Source organism: Cannabis sativa, chromosome X (assembly GCF_029168945.1).
Source record: "Cannabis sativa cultivar Pink pepper isolate KNU-18-1 chromosome X, ASM2916894v1, whole genome shotgun sequence".
Lineage (NCBI taxonomy): Eukaryota > Viridiplantae > Streptophyta > Magnoliopsida > Rosales > Cannabaceae > Cannabis > Cannabis sativa.
The window spans coordinates 83,203,370-83,217,563 of NC_083610.1; the positions used below are offsets into that span (position 1 = coordinate 83,203,370).

Sequence of the window (14,194 nt, forward strand, 5' to 3'; positions counted from 1 at the left end):
GCAAGATATTTCAAGAATGCTTCATTCCTTTCGGCTAAGTTGGGCAATAACCCCAGCTATGTTTGGAGAAGTATTTGGGAGGCCCAAGCTATTGTTAAACAGGGAGTTCGGTGGCATATTGGTGATGGCTCAACTATTGATGTGTTGGGGGAGCCTTGGTTACCAACTGATGCGGAGCCGATTGTAACTTCTTGCCATCCTGCGCTGTTGAATGCAAAGGTATCTAATTTGATGGTTAATGATAATTTACAGTGGGATGATGAAATTCTAGCTGACCTGTTCAACACACGAGATCAAGCTCTAATCAAGTCGATTCCTCTTAATCTCACTTCAGGTGGGGATCATTTATACTGGACTGCAGACACTTCCGGGATATACTCAGTCAAGAGCGCGTATAATATGATCCAGAAATCGAATGGCCATTGGAATACAGTTGAAGCAAGTGAGTTCTGGAATGACTTATGGCGATTGAAGATACCTCCTAAAGTCAAGAATTTAGTTTGGAGAGGAGGTACAAACTGTCTTCCCACTTTGACTATCCTTCTTACAAAGAGAGTGGCTGTATCTAGCTTGTGCCCCGTGTGTGGAAAAAGTGCAGAAACAATATTCCACTTACTGGTGCAATGTGATTTGGCTGCTGCTTGCTGGGAGAAGGCAGGGGTGTTCATTACTGGTGCAGCCGAGACATCATTTCTGGACTGGTGTATTCTTGCTTTTAAAAATTCAAGCAAGGAGAAGAAAGACTTAATTGCTACTGTTTGTTGGGCAATTTGGGGAGCTAGAAATGATAAGGTATGGCAAAATAAAATGTCTACTGCTTCTTTTATTGTTGCATTTGCTGGGAGTTACCTTGAACAATGGAAATCAGCTCAAAGCTCCAACTTGGAGTCATCTCAAACCGGTTTAGTTGCTGGTGATGGTGTTGAAAGCTGGTGTGCGCCTCAAAGAAATCAAGTGAAGGTAAATGTGGATGCTTCTTTATTTGGAGTTGATCAAAGTTATGGTATTGGAATGGTTGCAAGAGATGACCACGGTTTCTTCCTGGAAGGAGTCACTAAGAAATTCAGTGGTGTGGTTCGGCCAGAGATTGCTGAGGCAATTAGCTTCAGAGAAGCTCTAAGTTGGATCAAAAATCAAAGATGGAATCAAGTTGTTGTGGAGACGGACTGTTTGGTTGTTGTGCAAGCGCTGCGAACTTCTTGTGAAATGCGTTCTTTATTTGGTTTAATTATTAAAGAATGTAAATTGTTGCTTGCAGAACTAAGAAATGTTTCTTTTCATTTTGTTAAACGTTCAGCGAACGTAGTGGCTCATGCTTTTGCCAGAGCTTCTAGTTTATATTCTGGATGTACTTTCAGTATGGGGAATATCCCAACTGATCTGTTCTCGTGTTTGATAGCAGAGTTTGAAGTTTAATAAAACTTATGAATATTTATTCAAAAAAAAAAAAAAAGCATCTTGCCTTTCTCAAAAATAAATTAGAGTTTTGAAAATATGATTAAAATTAAAAAGTATCATAACATGACTATTTTCAACTTTGTTTTTGTTTTTTATTGTGTGTGAATATGAACTAAACTTTCATTAAAAATAATCGAAGTAGAGTACAACAACAAGCTACTAATACCTATTAAATGTAATTTAAACCACCAAAATAGTAAAAAAAAATGGTAAGAATAAATTATTTAATATATATTAGTATGAATATAATAAATATTAAATTGATATATTGAAAATAAATATACGCATTAATATAGTAAGTGTCTAAGTATAAATACATATTAAAAACAACAAACTATCATAATTTTCTGAATACTAGTAAGATTTCTATTATAACTACCATGTAAGACATCGTATAAATATTAGAATATAATTTCTCTAGGTGAAAAAGAAATCTCTATAATAGGGTAAGAGTCATACCTCACCTAAAAACCTCTTTATCTTTTACACTATATTTTGGGTTGAAAGGGAAAACGAAAATAATTAAGGAGATTGGAAAGAAAAAAACTGAATTTATAATAATAATTTTACATGAACTAAACTTACTAAACTAAAAAAATTGTACTTTTAAAGTTGTAATGAGTATGTGAAATTTGAGTTTGAGTTGTAGGTAAGTATAAATTGTGTATTGACCAATAACACTTATCTGAAGTAAATAAGGTTACATAAGAAGATGTATAAATATGAGTTTCACATTTGGACGAAAAGTTTTGTTGCCATGACATTAGAGATATTATGAAAGATACTTGAACATGAATATATTTTTAGTATTTTGATGCTTACTATTATAATGAAAAAAAATACTACAAAAGAATGTCATACATAGCATTTTTTACATATTTTCTTTTTTATTTATTTTATTATTATTTTATCATAAAGTAAAAAAATATATTTATTTAATATATATTAAATAATAATATAATATTATTTGAATAATTTACGACAATGGATACTTGATGTGCAGAGGTTGCCTAGGATTCCTAGTTACGACAATGGATACTAGCCAACCTATTTCATCTAGACCTAAAAATATGAGATTGATGTGTGAATTTCTAGATGTATTTCCAGAGAATTTACCTGGATTACCACCTTCCCGAGAGGTTGAATTGGCTATAGAGTTAGTTCTAGGAGCAAAACCAGTATCAAAGGCCCCTTATTGAATGCCTCTAGTAGAATTAAAGGAGTTAAAGATTCAACTTCAAGAATTACTTAACTTGGGATTTACTAGAGCGAGTTATTCACCTTAGGATGCTTCAGTGTTATTCGTGAAAAAGAAAGATCGGTCGCTTTGTATGTGTATCGATTATTGGGAACTGAATAAGCTCACTATCAAGAATAAATATCCTCTACCCTGAATTGATGACTTGTTTGACCAATTGAAGGGTAAGACTGTCTTTTCTAAGATTGATCTTCATTCCAGTTACCATCAGTTAAGAACTTGAGAAGAGAATATCCCGGAGACTGCATTTCGTACTAGGTATGGACATTACGAGTTTTTGGTGATGTCTTTTGGACTCACCAATGCCCCTGCTACATTGATGGATCTTATGAACTGAGTATTTAAAGAATTTTTGGACATGCATGTGATAATGTTCATGACGATATCCTAGTTTAATTCAGCTACAGTTTCCTCAACCTTTTTGAAAGCCTCCTTTTAGCCTTTCTCCACCTTCTGTTGCAATTCTGAATGATGTTTCACCTTCCTCTCCAAAGTGGTGGTAGAAACGGTCTTCTCATCTAGAAGGCGAGTTTGCTTGTCATACTCTTGAGACAAAAGGGTATTGCTTTCGCTCCGTATCTTTGAGGTCCTGCTTAGCTTGCTTCAAGTCAGCTTCCAAATCACTGATCTGAGAGAAAGCCTCATTGTATTGCTCTTTGTATCTGTCTCCACAGTCTCTTTCAATCGTGGTCACCTTCTTTTCACGAGGAACATCCTTGTCTAGAGATTCATTTACTTTTTGCTTGATGATGGACTCCATTCTAGCATTAGCATCTGCTAGAGCTTGGGTGGCCTCGTCTCTCCTCTGTTCAGCATTGGTGCGTTCTCACTTTAGCAACTGAAGTTCATAAGCCAGTTTGTTGACCAACGAGCAACTTCTCTCCGCAACCAGGCTAGCCTGTAAAAAGAGTTATAAATGAATCAGACAAATAAAATAGGCAGATCTCTTGCCTTAGAAAAGTTAAGTAAAAGTTAACTTACAATATTGGCTTGGGTCCTCATAGTATCTACCATGTAGACGGGGTCCCTACTCGCCATCATTACAAACCTGTCAGGCCCAAGCTTACAATTGGTAGTAGCACTCCGGTCGAACAGATCAGACAGGAATGGAGCCAAATCTATCTCAACCCTAGGACAAAGTTTCTTCGTCATCTCTACTCTGTTAATGATGTCAAGAATAGGCTTATCATATTTGTCGTAATTAGCAAACTCAACATTGCGCCTGGAAGAAATATTATTGACCAACTTCCTCATTTCATCATACTCACTGTTATGCCTCTTCAAATAAAATTGTTCAATGACTTCCATGTGTGCTCTTACCTAGTAGTAGATGCCCTATTGCCCGTGGCTTAAATGTTATTTTCAAGTTTATATGAAATAAAGCTTTGAACTTAATCTCAAGCACTCCAGTCTGATTTGTTAAACTCATGAACAATTTCTACATTATATTAAGAGTCCCTAACTTCCTTTGTTAAATTTGTGTAGGTTGGAGAAGGATGCAAGTGAATGGTGATGCAGAATTTCACTCAACTCAACTCAACAGTGTACATTAATTTTAAATATTTATTTATTTAAATTTAGGAATAAAATAAGAGAGAAAAAAGTAATTAAATTAGAGTGAATTCCTATTGCCTAATATCCCAACCCAAACGTGGTCACTCTGCAGTAATAACACTCTCCAACTCTCTTATCAAATTTTCATGGCTTCAATGCTAACCCTTTTATAGAAATTCGCCGCCGTCGCCATTGACGATACCTGCATTATCACAGACAGCAACCAGTTGAGCCTTATGGGCGAGCAATCTCAAGTCCAGACCCAGACCCAGACCCAGACCCAGACCCAACCACAACAACAGACCCAAACCCAAACCCAAACCCACCATGAATCTGCAGTGACCTCCATCTCTGCTACCACAATATCTCCGGCGAGTACAGCACCGACCGAGCTCAGCAATGCTCCGGTTCAGACTTCTTCTCCTCCTTCCAAAATCCCCTTCCGCCCTCGCAAGATTCGGAAGCTTTCGCCAGACGATTCCGACTCGAAATCTACTCAAACCGTTGCTGTGTCTGAAGGCCCCAAACCCTCGGTTACAACAGCCGTTGCCTCTGCAAAACCCACAAAGTCAAAGGTCGTACAGTCACGGGCCTTGATGGTTCCTAGAGTCGTCGCGAGATCGCTTTCCTGCGATGGTGAGGTGGAAATCGCTCTTCGTCATCTCCGAGCCGCCGATCCAATCTTGGCTCCCTTGATCGACATGCACCAACCTCCTACATTCGATAACTTTCATACGCCATTCCTTGCTCTAACTCGGAGCATTCTTTACCAGCAACTTGCTTTCAAGGCTGGGACCTCGATCTACACGCGCTTCATCTCTCTCTGCGGCGGCGAGACGGGTGTTGTCCCCGAGAACGTGCTTGCACTAACCCCTCAGCAGCTTCGGCAAATCGGGGTTTCGGGGCGTAAAGCTAGCTACCTCCACGACCTAGCTAGGAAGTATCAAAATGGGATTCTTTCCGATACTACGATTGTAAATATGGATGACAAGTCGCTCTTTACAATGCTTACGATGGTGAATGGAATTGGGTCTTGGTCTGTTCACATGTTTATGATCTTCTCTCTCCACAGACCCGATGTGCTTCCGATTAACGATCTCGGCATTCGCAAAGGGGTCCAATTGCTTTACAATCTTGAAGACTTACCTCGGCCCTCTCAGATGGAGCAGTTGTGCGAGAAGTGGAAGCCTTATCGATCAGTCGCTGCGTGGTACATGTGGAGGTTTGTTGAAGCTAAAGGAGCTCCTTCTAGTGCTGCTGCAGTGGCAGCAGGCGCTAGTCTGCAGCAGCAGCAACAGCAACCAGGGGAGCCACAGCAACAGCAGCCCCAGCTTATGGATCCTCTAAATATTCTCAATATTGGGTATGATTCGTTTCCCTTCCATTTTTAATTTTTTAGTCATTGCTTAATTGCAGTGTTTTGTTTCGATGTTCCGTATTATTTTCTATTATGCGTTCCATAATAATGCACGTTATAAACTGCACATTCTATTTCAAGAGAGCTGTTAGTGTTAACTATTGCAAATTTTGACCAAGTTAACTTTGTTCCCGTGGACTTACATTATTTTCTAGTCTTAACATGTATGTTTATCAGTTAGTGTAGTATCAAGTGCTTGCTTAGGATGAAGATTCGTTTTGTTGGTTTTCTTCAGGCTAGCTGACACAGAAATGTATAGATTAGGAGTCATGCTTTCTAAAGTAGGTTAGTTAGTGTATTCAACAATTGCATTTTAGATTCTTTATGTTTTTGTTTCTTGCACTCGCTGAGGTCTTATTCAATTTGCTTGAAATGTCGTCAATGGTCGAAATTGTACTTCTCAAATTGCGTAGTTGAGAAAGAAAGTTAGAAAGTTTGGCACTTTGGCTGTATGTCTATGCGAAACAAAACAAATCTTCAACCGTAAAATCAATAGATTATTGATGCTAACAACAAAGAGGGAGAACCCTCACTTTGGGCTTCGAATATAGACTTGCATTATCCTGCTGTTCTCGGTGTAACTTTCAAATAAAGGTGCAGACTGTAGACTTCTATGACTGACAATCTTGCTCTCCAAATAGGGGAGCTATTGGTTAGTTATCAATTTGTGCGTACTGTAATTAATCCCGATAAAGAGAGACACCATTTTTCCCTAAAGCTGAGGGAAAACTCTCTTGTTTGGGGAAGAGAGTGGCAGGGTGGTGTTTCCACATTCTTGGGTGATGACTAAAAAAAGGAAACCTTATTTATCTATTCTTTAGAGACAGGTAGAACCGTAGAAAGAAACTAGCTGAATTATTGTACTGTAAATTGGTAATAAACTCTGACTTCATCTGTACAGGATGGGATGATCAGTACAGACTTAATATTGCCTTTTATTCCATCTTTTTGACAATTTTTCTTAGGGTCTTTGTCTTGACAATTGATTTGATTTACTTTTTTTGCAGTATAGATCTTCCCTGAAGTATTTGTTACATCATATCTTATCTTCTCAAAGAGATTAATTAAAGAAATGTATCAGAAATTAATCTTAATTAGTCTATAAAAATTTTCTTGGATTTAAAAGCTTATAATTTAAAGGAAATGGTTGGTAGCATAGCATTAAAAGAAAACATGGAAAGGTTATGTAGTTGAATATTTAAAATGATAAATCATTGCTCATTACTTCTTTGTGTGTTTGTTTGTATCGTGCGTGTTTTAAGGGTACTATAGAGTAGAGTAGGTTTCCCATCAAACTTAATCATTTCCCCAACATGTCACATGGTTTTCCTTTCATTTTTAAACACCCAAGGAACTGCATACAGAGTTAGGTTCTCCATTATGCTCCCATATTGACATTTTCTTTTTTGCTGTATATTGTTCTCTCGTGGACAATAGACTGTAGATATAATTTTGTTTCTACTGAAGCAATGCATGTAAAAAGAAATCAGCACTAAGCAGGGGCTATGAGGATTTAGAAGGGCTAGTTATTTAGAAGCTACATAAAAGTGTTGGTTGCATTGGCATTTCACGACTCTTATTGATTCTATTTCTCTTTCTTTCCTAAAGCCAAATTCAAATTGTAAAACTGAAAAGCTTCCTCAAGTTGATTCCTGAAAATTGTATTCAATGAAAATGTAGTGGAGGGGAAGCTGGGTGATAAACAGTGTGGTCCTTGGTACACTGGTACACCTGTTTTCACAATAAATGTTGGATTGTTGTCCTATAAACATTATTTATTATATGTGAATGTCTTGTTGTTATCTCTTCTTTGATTTTGTCCTTGTGAGTAGGTGAGACAACTTATATATATAATACTAAGCAAAGAAATTATGTTTAATGTTGCGTCAGAAAATTATGTTTAATTTATATATATTTGGATTGAATTTCTTTTTCCATCTCCGAGAGTCTAAAATTCATTGGCTGCCACTATTATTCATTTCTTTCTTTTCTCAACTCTTAAACAGTATTACAATTCCACCAGATAGTAAAGTGTTACTGTAATTTTGGTGCAAGCCTTTTCTTATAACTTGCAACATATTTTGCTGTGAACAGCTCTGGGCCAGGCATGGACAACCAATTTAGGGCGTGTGCCTGGGGACAATGATTAGAATGAAAAAGGAGGAGTTTGTGCGTCCTTCATCTCCTACGTAAAAAAGATTCAGTTCCAGCATTGCAATGATGGGTATTCAATTGGAAATTTTTGGTGCTGAAAGAAAGCTCCATCATTAGAAAGATTAAGTATGAGTGTACTAAATTTTAGCCTTCTTTTAATGAGTAAATAAACTTTCTTCCATGATGTAGTGTTGCTGTTTAAATACAAAACGCCAACTATATTAGAGAACTTAATAGAAAGTAGTAGTTTAAAAGTAATAATTAAAAAAAAGAAGGGCCTTTTACTGCGGAATATGTTTTGGGTCAACATGTCATTATTCTCTAGTATATCTCTCATATGTTTACTTCTATCACCAGACAGACAAAATGATCCTTTAATTATGAACTGTTGTGCATTAGTAAATGACAAGGTTTTGTAAATAAGGAGTTTAAGAAAGACTGTACCGCAATTGCCTTTTGTATTTGGAGGCAGTACTGCACTCGTAATATACGTGGATGTCATGATTACCACCTGTATTTTGAAAAGTTTGTTAGATATGGGCTGTGCTTACAAGTGTGGTACGTATTTTCGTATTGTGTTTGAATTTGTGTCGTATTTTTTTTTAGGTCGCAAGCTTGTTTTCTGATACGAATTTGTGTTTTATTTTTTTATATATTTTATTTTACAATTAGAAAACAAACCGCACTTTGCGTATGGTTATATTTTATTTATTAATAATTAAATTATAAAAATATATTAAAGTTGATATTTTTTTTAATAGTATGAGTAATTATTCTACTAAATTTTTTCATAATTTTTATACAGAAAAATAAATTACTATGGTAAAAAAATTTATCATACAATTTCTTATCTAAAAAAGAAAGTAACAAAAAAAAAATATTTTCAAACGTTATAGTAAAATAAAAAAAAAAATAGAGGTTGGAAAATCTTCACACAAAATAGGGATTTAAAAAAATCAATTGATAAATCTATAGAAAACTCATTATATGATTTTAAAACTGTTGTCATTCAAAGCCGATGTCATTGTTGTATTTCACTTGTAGTCGCCACTACATTCAAAGTCTCTATTATTATCATATCTTATTTGTAGTTATTACTATTGATCAAAATAAGTTTGCTTTGTACATAAAATAAATCATATACTTGAGTTAATTAACTACTAACTTTTTTATACATAAGTGAATAATTTTGTTATAAATTCTTTACTTGCCTCATCATATAATTTGTGACTTAAAAAAGAAATAAAAAGAATATTATCAAAAAATATAAGGTAATAAAAGACTAAATCAATACTAAAATAGAAATAAAAAAGATTAAAAATTGAAAAAATCTCATTTAGAATAAAGATTTCGAAAAAAATTTGACAAATCTATGAAAAAAAAACTCATTATATAATTTGTGATTCAAAACAGAAAGAAAAAGAAGAGTTATTGTCAAATAATTTAGGGTAATAAAAGATTAAATTAAAATAGAGATCTACAAAAATAATTGATAAAAGTGAATAAAACTCAATATATAATTATAAACGGAAAGAACTGTGAGAATATAGTACCTCAAAATAGAAATTTACAACAATAATTGATAAAATTAAATAAAACTCACCATATAATTATAAACGAAAAAAATTGTGAGAATATAGTACAAAAACTTTTAAAATAGTAGGCAACAAATTTATAAGAGACTATATATATTGATATTTTTTTATTTGATTTTTATATAAATATTTTAGGTTTTTTTTTAAATTCTTAAATTACACAATTAATAAGTATTTGATTTGAGATACAATTAAATTTAGTGTTAGTTTTAATAGTTTTGATAGTTTTGATTTAAAATTGTATATAAATATTTTTTTTATTAATTTTAATTGAGAGGATTAGATAAGACTATATTGAGCGATTTTTAATTGTATATAGATAGATAGATTTTAAATTTTAAATTTTTAATTTTTTTGAGACTGAGTTGTTAGATATTTATAAAGTTTTAAAGAAAATTTACTGTGTTTTTATTTTATAAATTAGAAAAATAAAAAAAATATAATTAAACAAATAAAAAAAATAAATAGGTTTAAATAAGTAGAAAAAAAATTAAAAAAGAGATAAATAGGTTTTGAATAATTAGAAAAAATAAAAAAACAGATAAACAAGTTTTAAGCCATTTTAAAACGCCACGTAACTATCTCATTTATATATATCTTTATATATTAAAAGTGTCTATCTAACGGCATTTCTTGGTTTAACAGAATATACTTAAAAATAAAAGAATATTCTGTTAAATTTAACGATTAGGTTTGATCTCCCGTTAAAAAATAAACCCAATAATTAAACCCAAAAAATTAAACAATCTTTTAAATAAACAATCTTTTAAATATTAATAATCTCTTTTTAAATTAAAAAAATCATCTTAGCCACATATCTCTCTAACAAACCTATCTTGGGAGAATATTAATAATTTTTTTATTTATTTTTTAAAAAAGAAAAATATAGATAAAATATTTAGAAAAGATAATATAAAAGAAGATTGATTGTGTTGGCTTAGAGATTTTTGGGCTTGGGCTTAAAGAAATAATAATAAAAAAAGATAAAATGGACTGTAATTAGTATTTACCTTATATGTTTGTGCTTATTTTTAGTTTTATTTTTAATTTTACCACCAAGAGGAGAAGGTTAAAAAATATTAGAATATGAAAATATTATTGGTGCTTATTAGTAATTTGCAAAGAATGTGAAAGTCTATAAATATATAGTTGTGTAGCTATTATTAGATATGAAATGAGATAATAGAACTTTTTTCAATTAGAAGATTAATGTACATTTTACTATTAATAACATACATTATTATAACACAACTATATTTTACTTACTAAATATACTGACACATATTTTATTTTTATAAAACAAATCGTTCAAATAATTATACTATTTTAATTATTAATTCAAATAAAAAACTAAAATATTAAATAAAACTAACACTACGTGGCTTGGCACGTAACAATCACCTAGTATATATATATATTAATGAACAAACAACTAAACTATATATATGTAACATTTTTCAATGAGTATTACCCATTGATGGGTACTAAATAAATTTAACTATAAATATTTATTTAATTATAAATAATAAAAAAAATTAAATTTCTATATTTAATTTAGGTACTTAATTAAAAAAAATAAAAAAAAATATCTCTTCTTACACTATATAATTAAATTTAAAATTAAAAAAAATACTAGAACATTAAAAATAAATATAATAATTAGAAGGAAAAAAGGAACAAGATATTTCAACACCACAATCCCAGAAGTCGGTAATTTTCTTATCATTTCCAGCAACCAAACACAACCCACCAACAATTCCTTCATAAATTTTAGCAACCAAACATAACCCACCAACAATTCCTTCATAAATTTTAGCAACCAAACACAGCCCACCAACAATTCTTTCATAAATTTTACATCTGCCCAACATCATCATTCAAATAAATCCCGCCACAGACCATTAAAGCTCTAACATGTATAAGAACAAATCAAAACTCTATTCCCAAGTTTGAAAACGATGAAGCTCCCAATAGTCAAAGACTTATGATGTTCATGTTAGAAAATTTATAAAACAGCATGATAATATAATGATAATAACGCTGTTAATAATTCAATGATATAGAAAATATACTTGATCGCACTATATAAATTATTAAGAAATAACAAGAGATTGATAGTGCAATACTAACCTACTAATTCTTCCTCCCTAATTTTTAAAACAGAAGTAGATCAATAAATCAACAAAATCATACAAAATATAATGAGACAGCATGTATTTATAAGGTTAGGAAGATGACCTAGCAACAAAATAATTCAATTAATTAGAAAAGTCTACATTTTTTTTTCAACTAGACTCCACATAGATACTAAATCCATTAATTATAAATCACTAATAATATAAGCTAAAAACGACAAAAAAAAAAGAAAAGAAAAAAAAAAGATAAATGTGAACTTGATTTTGGGCATTCTAAATTATTAAGATTTTTAAATTGAATTACAATCATTCATGGATTAACTATTTGTTATGATCTTCAAGCCATGGCTACTCATTTTTGGTGGGTGTCTACAAAATACACGAGAAGCGTTGGGAAGCTCTTTATTTACTCAAGTATGAAGGGGAATGAGGTTTTTATTGAAGGAGTTGGTTAAAGAGTTAGTTAAAATCTTGCTGAGTTGGCTTTTCAGTTAGGGTTTTTGTTAAGGTTGTTAGCCTTGCTCTTCCAATTGCTTTGTATATACATTCATCTGTACCTTTTCTCAACAAAATCAATAAATGAATAAACACTATTTTCTCTTTTTCTCTCTCGTTCAACATATTATCAGAGCTTTGAGCTCTTGCTCTCGATTCTTTTTCATTGTCGTTGTTCTTCTTTTTTGCTATGTCTGGATAGTCTTCTGCTACCACGTCTCATCAACAAGCTTTCAAAGAACTAGTCGCCTTCAAACATTCGTTATCATCAAAACTCGACGAGAGTAATTTTCTTTCATGGAAACACCAAATCTTGACAGTTGTTCGTGGACATCGTCTGCAATAGTTCTTCGTCTTGAATTTTGCTCCCCCTAAATACGACTAAGATGCTAATCGTCTCACCAATAATCTCTCTCCTGCATATCTGGATTAGGAAGCTCAAGATCAGCTCTTGTCGTGGATGCTATTCTTAATAAACGATCAAATGAACACCAGAATGACCGGTCATGAAACCTCAGCCGAAGCTTGGGCAACTCTTCAAGAATTTTCACACCTCATACCAGCTCCAAGATAAGTCATTCAAAACTCAGTTACGCAATACTAAGAAAAACTCTCTTTCATAAGTAGGTAATTGAAGAGTCACTCAGATGGCTTTTGTATATTAACCAACATGGAACCCTCCAGACATGGGGCCCCACAGTTTTGTCCCTTATAATATATTGGCGGAGTGCATGTGCTACCAAAAGAAGATCACCTTATTATCCAATGTCGTATTCTCTGACATTCCTAATACGAACTCAGCTAAGCACGACATCTAGCATCTTCAAGCGTACCTCTACTTGTACGGACAAGCTTGTCTTCATGAATTGGGCCTCACTAAATAGTAGCTCAAAGTCAATAACTATTATATTTAAGCCATCAGAGGGCCTAGTTGATCCCTAAAAATATAATCGAGTCTAAGTATGCCCATACTCAGTTCTCCCCTATAAATAGAACAACATCCTTTTATGCAAATGGTAAAAAATTGAATTCTTGGGAGAAGAATTGAGAATTAAGATTCTTCAAATAGAGTATAAATACTTGTATGAAATACTTTGAAGTTTTTCTAGCTCAATGTTGTTGACTCGTGGATTAGAGTTCATTAACACTCAAACCACGTAAAAATTTTGGTCTCTTCTTGTCTAATTTACTTCTTTCTTAAGCTTATTTATTTTATAATCAGTTTTTAAAAATTTCGATAAACAACAAAAAAACTCAAAACACTTTTTTAATTTTTATTACTTTATTTTTTTTTTATTCTTTTGTCAAATCTTATTTTCTATACTCTAAACAGCTAAGTTTTTTTATTTATATATATTTTTATATTTATTCAAGTTTAAACTCATTAAAACTCAAAACTATTTATGAGAAGAAAGAAAACGCCATAACTTTTCTAATTTTTATTATTATTTTTTTGAAATCCTATGAGCTAATTTTTTTCACTATATATTTTTATTCAAGCTTAATTTTTTTCATCAAAACTTAAATCTATTTATGAGAGGAAGGGAATCAAGTTAATTTGTGCTATCAAACCAATTTTCAATTTAAAAAAATTAGAAAATAGTATCATTTATTGGAATTTTCAACGAATGATCAACAATCAATAGAATGTTCAATTGTTTATGGATGACCCTTTTTAAGTAGAAGTATGATATTAGCTCGAAGTTGTATCAGAACTAATAATAATTTTAATAAAATAAAGTTTTTTTTAATGCCTAATTTTGTAAAAGATATTCTCGTAAATTATATTTTTGTTTGTCAGAGTCTGATTTTTATAATTAAATCAGAGCCCAAAAATATTTAAGACGGCCTTAGTAAAAAGAATGTGAATTGGAAAGGGTATGCCCTTAAGTTGTAAATTTGTTAGTATTAATTAATAAAATTTCTCTTAATCTGAATTTTAAAGTTTCTTTGTTTAATATCACATTTAAAAATAAAATTATTTATACAAAGAAGGATATACATATTAAATTAATTTTATAAAAAAATTACTTAGTTTAAAGTAACATGGGTATAACTAAACAGATAATAAATTATAAATTATAAATATTTGTTATTTATGTTATTAATTATTAAAACTTAGGTATAT

General features: G+C 32.0%; 1 protein-coding gene across 2 annotated transcripts; it reads left to right on the forward strand.

Moving 5' to 3' along the window:
- Positions 1-4,201: 4,201 nt before the first annotated feature.
- On the forward strand, positions 4,202-8,133 carry LOC115700865 (alkylbase DNA glycosidase-like protein mag2). 2 transcript variants are annotated; one of them, XM_030628532.2, is made up of 2 exons: positions 4,202-5,633; positions 7,782-8,133. In XM_030628532.2, the coding sequence occupies exons 1-2, from the start codon at positions 4,507-4,509 to the stop codon at positions 7,831-7,833; spliced, it is 1,179 nt and encodes a 392-aa protein (XP_030484392.2). In that variant the 5' UTR covers positions 4,202-4,506; the 3' UTR covers positions 7,834-8,133. The 2 variants fall into 2 exon arrangements, with proteins under 2 accessions (XP_030484392.2, XP_030484398.2); XM_030628538.2 differs by lacking the exon at positions 7,782-8,133 and adding an exon at positions 7,125-7,495 and having other exon boundaries at positions 4,292-5,633.
- Positions 8,134-14,194: the final 6,061 nt, after the last annotated feature.

What these genes read in the sequence shown, in the direction of transcription:
- LOC115700865 (XM_030628532.2), top strand. Translation starts at nt 4,507, where the DNA reads ATGGGCGAGCAATCTCAAGTCCAGACCCAGACCCAGACCCAGACCCAG. An exon ending in CTAAATATTCTCAATATTGG is followed by an intron (nt 5,634 to 7,781) that starts GTATGATTCGTT and finishes TGCTGTGAACAG; the next exon opens with CTCTGGGCCAGGCATGGACA.